At 42.0% G+C, this 12,181-nt stretch overlaps 1 protein-coding gene across 5 annotated transcripts in view; it reads left to right on the plus strand.

Moving 5' to 3' along the window:
• Positions 1-12,181, plus strand: part of LOC309654578 (5-formyltetrahydrofolate cyclo-ligase) — a 298,235-nt gene that overhangs the window by 230,486 nt on the left and 55,568 nt on the right. Inside the window, exon 5 of one of the 5 annotated variants that reach the window (XM_082448895.1) lies at positions 8,391-12,142. The exons of the other annotated variants lie outside the window; for them this stretch is intronic. Within the exon in view, the coding sequence (XP_082305021.1) occupies positions 8,391-8,448 (58 nt within the window). The 3' untranslated portion in view covers positions 8,449-12,142. Of the gene's footprint in view, positions 1-8,390; positions 12,143-12,181 lie in introns of those variants that run through there. 5 annotated transcript variants of the gene reach the window in all.

Raw genomic sequence — 12,181 nt, forward strand, 5'->3', positions numbered from 1 at the left:
TGCTGTACACCTGAAACTAATACAACACTGTAAATCAACTATACTCCAATATAAAATAAAAAATTTTTTTAAATGTCTTTAGGTGAAGATGCTTGTTTCATCTCAGCTCCCGACCTCATAACTCCCTAATATACTGTATATAGCTGCTGGAACCTCTGCAAACTTTGGGTTTGCAACACTTCACTAAGTAACGGCAGTCTTCATTATCAGGTCGATGACAACATCATGGCCTCGTTGGTTCCAGTGAGCCCCTGGGAGCCCAGGACAGACCCTGACCCCTTCTCTTCCCATTTATTGGGGGAGAAGGTTTGTTAAAGCCAGATAAGGAGTCGGGGCTCCAGACAAATGGACAGAGGTTCAGCATAGGGCTGTAGTATCTGCAAGGGAACCAGAGCGTGCGCAGGAGTCGAGAGGGGCCCAAAGAGCCAGAAGGAGCAGTAAAAGAGGAATAATGTTGGCGCCTCTCCGGTGGGCCCACAGCTACCCCCCGAGACACACTGGGCACTGGACGGAGACAGGACCCTTGTTTCCAAGTGCCCCCTGCTGCTGAAGCTGACCTGCTGCCTCCTGCTAGGTCTGGCCTGGATTCTCTTGGGAACCCAGACAGGCTAAAGCTGTACCCTCAGTTGAGAGGGTTAGAAATTTGCAAATGTTGGCGGCAGGATTGCATCCTGCTTGGGATTAATTTTCTCATTCCCATTCTTCATCTTCCTGCCCTAGCTTTTCACTTAACAAGAAATAAAAATAGACTGCATGTGTATGTGTGTAAAGGCTCGATTATCATTTGCAAATTTGCTAGACTTCTGGCCTGAGGATCCTTTGCACCACTGGAGATGATGGACATCCATCTTTTGTTCCTAATTTTATTAGGAAAGTGACAAATGCAGGAGTTTCTTTTTTTTTTAATAATTAATTTTTATCGGAGTATAGTTGCTTTACAATTGTGTTGTGTTACTTTCTACTGTACAGCAAAGTGAATCAGCTCTACGTATACATTTATCCCCTTTTTTTTGGATGTCCTTCCCAATTAGGTCACCACAGAGCACTGAGTAGAGTTCCCTGTGCTATACAGCAGGTTCTCATTAGTTATCTATTTTATACATAGCATCAATAGTGTATATATGTCAATCCCAATCTCCCAATTCATCCCACCCTCCTTTTCTCCCCTGAAGGCAGGAGTTTCATAACCCTTTTTTTTTGTGCACTGGACCCCTCTGGCAGTCAAGTGAAGTTTATGGACCCCCTTCTCTGAATCAAGAGTTTAAATGCGTAAAATAAAATGCATAGGACTGCAAAGGAAACTGTTAAAGTAGTTATTGAAATATTACTACTGCACTAAATACTAAATACAGTGGCAGGTCTAATAAATACCATGATTTCAAAGCAATGAGAGGCATAAATACTATTTTGAGAAACCTGCAACAACTGTAGTATGATATGAAAATATCTGTGATTTCTATTAGTGACAAAGTCATAGGTAATTCTAATACCACGGTGGTTTATTACCTGCATTCATAATTGAAGGAAAAGCTAAATTTCTGTTGGAGGTTAGTGAAAATAAAGGTGTAATTATTCTACCCATCTAATGCATAGATTAACAAATATGATTAAGAATCCTTGCTAGTGATTTCTCTTTAAGTCAGATGGCAGTTTTACGCTGAGGTCTGTGCATCATTTTCAGGAAACATCCCTCAGTTTTTATTTTATTGAGTGTTTTTAAGATGGGTATTAAATTTTCTTTTCAGAATCTATGGAGATGACTTTTTAAAATTTGTTCTATTAATATGATGAATTGTGTTAGTGGGTTTCTAATATTGAATTCTCCTTCCTGAGATCTGTCTTCCTAGATTCTCTTCCCCGGTAATATCCAAACCCCCTTTCTCCTTCAGCCCATGCATGCCTGCCCTGATCAATTTGTGTTCCATTCCTAGCTGTTTCTCCCTGGTGCAGGGCTCTCTCCTTCCCTTGAGATTTCTGACTGTCCCATCCCTCCAGAAATTCTGTCCTAATCTTTGGACAACTCACCCATACCCTAGAACCTGGGAGGCTACTCCCGTTTTGACTAGTGTTCTCATATTGGCTAGCAGGGTCCTCATCTGAGGGTTCCGTCCTTTTGGAGGTGAGTATTGGTAGGTAATTTCTGGATTTCTTATTTCTTAGTCCATTCATGTGCCCCTGGGTTGCTCCCACACAGCTGTGAGACTCTTGTTGTTGTTGGCTTACCCCCAGCTGCCCACATTCTGAAGTTCTTGGGAATATGTTATCAGCTAGTTTTTTGTTGTTTTTGTTTTTTGGTCTTTGCCACGGCTTGCGGGATCTTAATTCCCCAACCAGGGATTGAACCCGGGTCCCCGGCAGTGAAAGTGGAGTCCTAACCACTGGACCACCAGGGAATTCCCGTTATCACCTAGTTTTAGGATGTTGCCTATGGCTTTTCTTTTGTTTTTGTAGAGGGATTGGGGGAAATCTACATTTAAGCCACATCTTGCGAGCAGGAGAGATCTTCAGTTACCATTTTAAATCCTTTAACTGTTCATTCGTCTACTTATTTCCCCTGTGTCAACTTTGCCATTTAAAATTTTTTCCAGAAATGTGTTCATTTCATGTTTGTTTTCAAAGTTATCTCTCATTATATTTTAAATCTCTGCTGTTGTGTGTAATTATTTCCCCCTTTTTATTCTTGTTTTGTTCACTTCATCCTTTTTCTTTCTCTCTCATGGTCAGTCTCATCAGAAGTCTTTCAACCCAGTAGCTTTACTGGATAATTAATTAATTGTCTCTACTATTTTCTAGTTCTCTCTCTGCATTAATCTTTATTATTTCCTTCCTGCTTTTTTTTTCTTTTTCTAGCTTCTTGAGTTGAATGATTTGTCTATTACTTCAACTTTTCTTGTTTTCTTATAAAAGTACTTAAAACTAAAAATGCCCTTTTGCTTTATCCATAGCTCACAAATTTTGACATGTCATATTCAGTCATTCAGCAATAAGTATTTCACAATTTCCCTTATGATTTTGTTTTGTTTAATAGTATACTTCTAAACTTGCAGATATATAGGTTTTAAGAAAATAAAATACAGCTTCTGTTCTTCTTTATTCTTAATTTTATTACATTATGGTCAGAGAACATCCTCAATTCTTTGAATTTATTGGAGCTTCCTGCACAGCCTAAAATGCACCATCTACCAAATTCTATGTGGGTTCAAGAGAATGCTACATTTCTATTGGGAATAAACTTCTCTACATTTTAAAAAAATTTTAAGTATATTCATCATGTTATTCAAATATTCTGTATCTTTGCTTATTTTTTAGTCTCTTGAGCAATCAGTTTCTGAGAGAGAAATGTTACAATCTCCTATTAGAATTGTTTATTTATTTCTCCTCATATTCCTATTAGTTGTTGCATTGTTGTACATATTCTTTGGGTATCTTGTTAGGTACATGTATCATCTTAATCTATTTTTTCTTTTATCTGTGTATAATATAAAGCTTTGTTTCTTATCATGTTTACCTCTAAATTCTGTTTTGTCTGATACTGAACTTGCTTTCTCGGCTGAGTTCATCTTTGCCTGGTATCTTTTCCCCACTCCTTTTTGTATCATTTTGTTAAAAACGTGTCTGTTGGAGACCATATGTTGCTGAATGTTGTTATGTTTTATTGCTCCTCGTTCTCTTTTTCTTTCTTAAATTCAATATGAGAGCTTCTTGTTTGGGTCAGTTTACTCCATTTGCATTTATTGTAATTAATGTAAGAGTAGTAGAACTTTTTCTGCCCCCCTGTCTTTTCTATTTCTATTTATTTATGTATTTATTTATTCTATTGAACATTTTCTTCTGCTGACTCTAAAGTTATACATTCGCCTTTTATTCTTCTCTAGGTTACCCTTAAATTATTAATTTCCATACCTGATTCTATTTTTCTCTATTACTTTCTTACACTTATGTGTAGCTACGTTATACCCCAAACTCAACAAATGCTTTAGCAGGTCATAAACTTCTGGTCTTCTTTTCCTCTACTTCTCTTTAGGTTTAAATTGGGGGGTGGGGCATGAAAATACTATCTATTGTTTCTTCCTGTTCTGTTGTTCTGATGCTTGTTCCTTTTTATCTTTGGAAACTCCTAGGATTGTGTGTGTGTGTCCTTTAATTTTACCACAATGTCTAACCGTGTATTTTCCCCCTCCTGCCTATTCTGTTCGATACTCTTAAGAGCTATCTATATCAAGAATTTACATAGTTGAATTCTGGGAAATTTTTAGTCAGTAGATTTTCCTTTCCTCCATTTGTTTCTTTCACCCCTTTCAGGCTGCTGTTATACGATAGCTGATACTTTAATTTCTATTCTTCATAATTGTGGTGGTTTTAAAAACATAGCTCCAAAATTCTTTGATCCTGAGAGGTGAGGTCTATGTCCTTTCCACTTGAATCTGAACTCTGTAACTTCTTGACCAACAGAATGCAATGAAAGCAATGCTGTGCCAGTTTTGAGCTTTAAGCCTTTCCTCTCTTTATTGTCATTTTTGGGATCGAAAGAGTTGAAGTCACAGAGTGTTCAATCTGCCATGTTTAATGTTCATTGGAAGTCTCTTCCTGGTCAATTTTCCTTCTTTATAATGATAACTTCCACCTGAAATTTTACTTTAAAAATTTTGACCCTGTTAGATTTTAAACATGTCTGTTTTCACCAGTACATAATTGAAGTAAAAAATCCAATTGATAGTCTCTAATTTAAATATATGGGTTTAATTTGTTTACATTTTCTCTGGTTTCTGTACAGTATACTTATTTCTTCTATCTTATTTTCTATTTTCTATAGTGTGATTTATTTATTTGTTTCTCCTTTCCTGCCTTCTCTTGGATTGGTAAAGTTTTCTTTGTCCCCATCTCTCCCTTTCTTTCTCTCACTTTTGCTAATGTGTAAATTATGCCTTGCATTTCTTTTTCTTTAAAATTTTAACTTATATCCAAAAATTGATTTTTTTCCTCAAAGTTTAAAATAGGTGACTATAACTTCCATTACCTTTTTGATAATATTGACCATACTTTTCTTAGAGGCTTTTTTTTTTTACAAAATTGCTTTATTATCTTAAATTTCCCAGGACTGAATGATCTCTAAGTTGTGTTAAATGTCTGTCTTTTATGGCATCGGTTGTCCTCATATGTCTTGCAGTTTTAGTCTGTGGTTCATGGGGAGGAACCATTCTTGGCCTTTTCGGTTCTTTGTCTCTTACTCACCTTCTTTATGTCTAGAAGTATAGTGACCTCAGCTTTGCAGCTCAAAACCTGGACTTATGTTAGAAGCTTGAAGCTCTTATTTCACGAGGACATTTCAGATCTAGTTCTGGAGCCGAGGGGTAGCTTGGCCCAAGTCCTGCCTGGGTAAATGGCTAATCCCTCCTGCTACCTTGGGCAACAGCTTAATGTAGGATACAGCCAGGGAGCTGGGCCAGCTTCTTTGAACCTTTGCTCATGGGTAAGGGAGCCCCGCCTCATTGTATTCCACCTCCTGATTTCACAAGCCAGGCTTGACATCGGCCCCCTACTGAAGTTGAATATGGGCTACTTCTGTCTATTAATGGCCTTGGAGCCCAGAAGGTCCACAGCTCTAGCCCTGCCCAGGGCTATGTATTAACCTCCCATTTCTGGTCCATCAGGATGTTTATCACTTTTTTTTTTTTAATACAACAATGTTTAAGATTGAGCATTGCTTCGGTTTGGAGCCGAGGATTGTGTTTTGTGTCTTACAGTGCAAACTCACAGCACCATCTGGAACAGAATTGAAGCTTGGAAATTTTTATACTCTTTGGCTCACCAGTTAACAATCTAGGAATTTATCCTAAGGACACAATTGGATAATATGTGTACAGTGACATTCATTAGTTTTTTTACAATCATAGTGAAAAGCTGGAAACAACCTAAATGTCCATCAATAAGGGATTCAATAATTTATGGCATATCACTAAATTATGACATAGTAACTCCATAGAATAACTCTCTAATTAGAGACTCTAATTTGGTAGCTTAGGCCCTCATTTTTTTTTTTGGCTGCATTGGGTCTTTGTTGCAGTGTACAGGCTTCTCACTGCAGTGGCTTCTCTTGTGGAGCACGGGCTCTAGCCGCACAGGCTTCAGTAGTTGTGGCACATGGGCTTAGTTGCGCCGTGGCATGTGGGATCTTCCTAGACCAGGGCTCGAACCCGTGTCCCCTGCATTGGCAGGAGGATTCTTTTTTTTTTTTTAATAATTTTTTTTGATTTTATTTCTTTAAATTAATTTATTAATTAATTTATTTATTTATGGCTGTGTTGGGTCTTCGTTTCTGTGTGAGGGCTTTCTCTAGTTGTGGCAAGCGGGGGCCACTCTTCATCGCGGTGCGCGGGCCTCTCACTATCGCGGCCTCTCGTTGCGGAGCACAGGCTCCAAGCGCGCAGGCTCAGTAGTTGTGGCTCACGGGCCCAGTTGCTCCGCAGCATGTGGGATCTTCCCAGACCAGGACTCGAACCCGTGTCCCCTGCATTGGCAGGCAGACTCTCAACCACCGTGCCACCAGGGAAGGCCCAGCAGGAGGATTCTTAATCACTGCGCTATCAGGGAAGTACCAGCCCTCGTATTTTTTTAAATAAAAGGTCCATAGATAATTCTGATTTGCCTACAAGATTAAGAACCACTGATAGGAGAACGTCTAATATTCTGGAAAGTAAATTATTTTTAATTCCAGGATCACAGTTTTTTTGTTTTTTTTTAAGATTTTTTTTGATATGGACCATTTTTAAAGTCTTTATTGAATTTGTTACCATACTGCTTCTGCTTTATGTTTTGGTTTTTTGGTCACGAGGCATGTGGGATCTTAGCTCCCCGAGCAGGGATCAAACCCTCACTCCCTGCATTGGAAGGTGAAGTCTTAACCACTGGACAGCTAGGGAAGTCACCAGAAGGATCACATTTTGCATAGGGACCTTCTAAGCCAGGGGTTGCCAAACTATGGCCCAAAGGCCAAATGAAGCCCGCTGCCTGCTTTTGTTGGCCTATGGGCTAGGAATGGATTTTACATTTTGAAATGGTTAAAAAGAAAAAAACAAAGAGGGAATAATGTTTTATGATATATGAAAATTATATGAAATTCAAATATTGTAAACTAGCTCCACCCATTCATTTACATATTGTCTACGGCTGCTTTCTTGCAGCAGTGGAATTGAGTAGTTGTGAGAGACCGTGTGCTCTCTGGTATCAACTATTTACTATCTGCCCTTTACAGAAAGTTTGTGACCCTGTTCTAAACTATTTCTCTCTCTTGCCACTGACTTGACAGTAGCTGTTCAGTCACTGGTGCAGGGGTATGCATGTGTAGGGGGAAGATCATTCTTCCTTAGTTTGTAGCTGAAAGTAGTTCATCCTGCTCTGAAGTCTGAATATGTTTCCCTTTATTCCACAAGATTCAAAATAGATGCACCCAAAGAAGGTTCAGAAAATGATTACCAGGATGCTTAGAAGAAGTAAGGCAGCATTCTGCTTTTGTTGTTTTGATTAAACCACCCAAGGAGGAATTGGACAGAAAAAATATGTTTCAAACTGAAGGTAGTGTTGCCCTGTTGGTGGGCCATCCAGCTTTCCGTACCAAAGGAAAGAGCTTTTAAAGCGACATGTGATCAGAGCTGCAGGTTCCTTCAAGTTCCATTTGTAGAAACTGCAGCATTGCATAAAAGGACGATTCTGGAATGACTTGTTTGTCATTCAAGCTACTTGTTTGTCTCATTTATGTTGGAACTTTGCTCTTGGTATCGGACATTGGGCATGGTCTTTGTATGGGCTCTCGCTAGCTTTTCTTCCCCAGGCCACATGGTTTCAGCACCCTGCCTGCTTCATCTCTACCCTGGTCCTGTCTCAACATCACTACCCTCCCAGTATCAGGGCCCCATGAGCCTTCCCATGTGTCCTTCAGGGGGAAACTGAAAACTAAGGAGCTGCTAGAATGTAACATACAGGATGTTAGAGGTGAAAGCCCCACAGTGATCTCTCAGAAAGGGTGTTGCAAGACAGAAGAGAGCTGAAGTGCAGATCAAGATCAATGCTTTTAAAAGGCAGGAAATAATCAGCAGCAGAACTGCAGATGGAAATGCATTTTGAAGCTGACACTAATGGGATGTCAGCAGGACCCATGGGCACCATAGTGATGAGTACTGTTATTGAAAGGCTGAGACACAGAGTCTGGGGGGGATGGGAGGTTGAGAGAGGGAAGGAGAGGGATGGAGATGGGGAAGGATGGCACAGAAAAAAGAAGTCTTGGGGGATGTAGTACCTTGTATGAGAAATAGGAGTGGAGATGGAGGAGTTTGGAGTCTGATATAGGAACCAACAGAGGTCTCCCTCACTTCTGCTTTGTTATTTGTCACCAGGGGAAGTAATACCCACCCCCAGGGCTGCTGTGAAGACCAAAGAAAGAAAGGCACCTAGCACAGCCCTGGGCATACGGCAGACCCTCCCTGTGTTAGCCTCTTCTTCCACCTGCCAGATCACAGCTTGTGACATATGATGACCAGGACTCTCACAGAGCCTGTGGAATCTTGGGCTGAGTCCATCAACTCTGTAAAGTCTGACTTCAGTCATGTATGCCTTACTGGAAGGTACCAGAAATGACATTATTGGGTGTCCGTGACCTCTTCCATGCAATGGGTCAAGAGAGAGGCATTTTTCAAAGCAGAAATAGAGACACAGATGTAGAGAACAGATGTATGGATACCAGATGGGGAAGCGGGGGTGGGATGGATTGGGAGATTGGGATCGACATATATACACTGCTATGTATAAAATAGATAACTAACGAGAACCTGCTATATAACACAGGGAACTGTACTCAGTGTTCTGCGGTGACCTAAGCGGGAAGGAAATCCAAAAAAGAGGGGATATATGTATATGTATAGCTGATTCACTGTGCTGTACAGCAGAAACTAACACAACATTGTAAGGCAACTATACTCCAATGAAAATTAATTAAAAAATAAAAAAAGAGAGAGAGGCATTTTTCTTTCATTTGCTTCTCATGTAGGGGACTCAGATGTCCCTGCATGCTATTAAGGCTGGATGAGGGATTACCCAAGGAGCAGTGCAAACTAAATTGTTACTAAGTGAAAATGAAAACATTATGGCGTATCACAGGGATCACATCTCTGTTGCTAAACACACAGCCTCATCTTCCACAGCTACCCATCCATGCTTCCCAGATTCAGAGGTGCAAACAAAGTCCCCTCTTTATCTGTGGTATGCAAAGGCCACTGGTGCCTAAAGAATATCATTGCCAGTGTTTTCCGATAAGGCTTTGGATGTGGAGAACATCCCAGACAGCTTCACTCTCTCAACAGGGGCCCCTCTTCTGGGTGAACCATCTCCCATACCTTCTTGGGAGGGTGTCTCCCCCCCTCCACTGTGGCCAGCTCAAGATCACTTCCTGCCAGGAGCCTTGCCTGACCTCGCAGGGCCAGCACACCCTCCTCTGGGCTCCCAGCACCCGCTGAGCTTGATTCCCTCACGGCAATTGGCACGCTGGATCGTGATTCCCTGACTTTGTGTTCCTCTCTTCCTCTAGTTTCTGAGCTCCTTGAGGACAAGGACTATATTTTATTTGTCACCTTATCCAATCCCTGGGCCATGAACCGCTACTGGTCTGCAGCCTGTTAGGAGCCGGGCCGCACAGCAGGAGGTGAGCGGCGGGCGAGCAAATCTCCATCTGCCGCTCCCCATCGCTCCCCATCACTCACATTACCGCCTGAAACATCACCCCCTCCATCCGGGGAAAAATTGTCTTCCGTGAAACCTGTCCCTCGTGCCCAAAAGTTTGGGGACTGCTGCTCTAGAGCAGTGCAATGGAGTCACCAGAGTCTGAGTTGGCAGGTGTGGGGTGGGGCTGAGATGCTGTGTTTCTACCGAGCTCTCAGGTGATGCTGAGGCTGCTGGCCTGGGGAGCCCGCTCCGGGTAGCAAAGTCTCAATGCGCAACAGTACCCAGGCTAAAGCAGAATCTCATTCAGTGTTTGTTAACGGCATAAATGTTCTGGGATCAAGTAAGGTATCACATATACTTTGAGAACTGTAAAACATTTATGAACATATTAGGAACAGATGTGGCTGTGTGTATATACATATATATTTTAAAATAAATAGACATGCTACCATGCTTTTAGCTGCTAGAATAGCCAGCTGATAAAGAAAAGCTACAGACTAGTTATCTACATGGATTAAAACAAAAAACAGAGAACAAAAACTGGCTGACATTTTTTTTGTCTCTCATTAGCTGATTGAATTGGCTTTGTATTGTGGCCCTGGAGACTGGAATGTATTTGGACATAGTCTGTGTATTGTATGTATCGTATGTATGGAGAGGGGTATTTCATTTCTGTTCAATTTTAAAGACGCAGTCCTCTTTAAAATCGATGCAAAGTTACTCCACTTCAAGAAATAAGGGAAACAGAGATGAGCCCTGTAAAGTGACTGGAACATGTTCAGTTGTCATTTGAATCCCCTGCTCTTGCCCATCCACCCAGGTGAATTTAAAATCGGCAGATGGGTCCTGATTTGCAGCTGGGGTTACTGCCGTACAATTCACACAGCAGGAGAATCTGAACAGAAAAGATCATCAGTGGCTCCTTCCTTGGGCCCCTCCTCCCTCTGGTGTCTGAGGACTGGACATATTCAAGGTCTCTGAGGGTCCCAGCCCCGCCGTTGTTCTTCCAGTGGGAAGCTGGCATTTCTCTCTTGGCTGATGCTTTTGGCATGGGTTAGTACCTAGGTTGGTGGAGTTGAACAAATTGCCCCAGATGGTAAAATCCTATTCACAGAATTCAGCCCCACTGGAGGGGCTGTTCAAACACCAGCAGGCTTCAACACGCAGCGTCTCAGTTTGGCTTTGAGATGGTAAACTCTGGGGTCAGCTTCCTTGGATTCACATTCTGGCTCTGCCACTGGCTTTGGATGAGTTATTTAAATGTTCTCTTCCTCAGTTTCCTCATCTGTAAATGAGGGCAGCCCGTAACTCACTACCTGATAGGATAGCTATGAAGAATGATTGAAATAATCGATACAAACCACACAGCACAGTGCCTGGCATAGTAAACTCAGTCCGTGTTCACTATTTTTATTACCATTTGGATTCCGGCTGCTTAGGTGTGCAGCTCAGATGTGTATAGCTGCTGCCTGCCAGGAGCTGAATTAATCAGGATGCTTTCAGCAGGGAGCAGAACACTTGACCCACAGTGGCTTACGCAGTAAAGACATTTATTATCTCACATAATGAGAAGTTTAACCTAGGGCAGTCTCCAGGGTTGGTTGATTCAATGTCCCAGTGTTGTTATCAAGGACACACTGTCTCTGTCGCTCCTCTCTACCAACCTCGGTGAGCGGGTGGCTGGATCTTTGGGCTGGTTCCCCTGGTGGGTACAGGAGGGTGGCAGCAGCCTTCAGGACAACATATATTCTTCCTTGTTCACAGCCAGCTACAGAGTTTGAGAGACCTCTCCCTATACCACAGGATGTTCACACTTCCCTTCAGTCTGATTAGGTCTTGTTGTCCTGAACCAATAAAACTGCCAAGGGACTGACACATTACTTAGCTTAGATGAGGCACGCCAGAGTTACCCAGATAGAAGAATCACCTGCAGAGCTCATGAAATTCAGATTCCCAGGCCCAGTGAGTCTGGTTCACTAGGGATGAGACCCAGGCATATGCATTTCAATGAGCACTCTAAAGGATTTCCATGTAAAGAGAAATGTTGAGCTTGGACTCATCAGGATCCATCTCTGGAGCTGAGCATGAGATGGATCCGGAAGCACAAAGCAGTGTGGGTAGATTCCAGAACAAATCATGTTCTGCCAGGAAGGAAGAAGGCGGGGATGGCAAAAAGAGCACCGCCTGTAGGATGTGGGAAAGATCAAGGATCTAGGGCCCAGATACTGGAGTCCACTGGCCAGTGGAGTAATTCGGCAATGCCAAAGGCCTTTCACTCATTCATTCATTCAGTATCTCTTATTGGACACTTCCTAAGGCCTGATGTTGTGCTAACCAGTGTACTTACTGCAGTGAATAAGCTCCAGCTGCACACCGTCTGGTAGGGCACGTAGACATGTGAAAATAAAAGGGGAGGGCCAGCCCTGGTGTCTCCCAGATGCGTGGATGACCATGAGTGTGGGCTAAAGGA

The sequence above is a fragment of the Balaenoptera physalus genome (genome assembly GCF_965194825.1).
Source record: "Balaenoptera physalus genome assembly, chromosome: 2".
Lineage (NCBI taxonomy): Eukaryota > Metazoa > Chordata > Mammalia > Artiodactyla > Balaenopteridae > Balaenoptera > Balaenoptera physalus.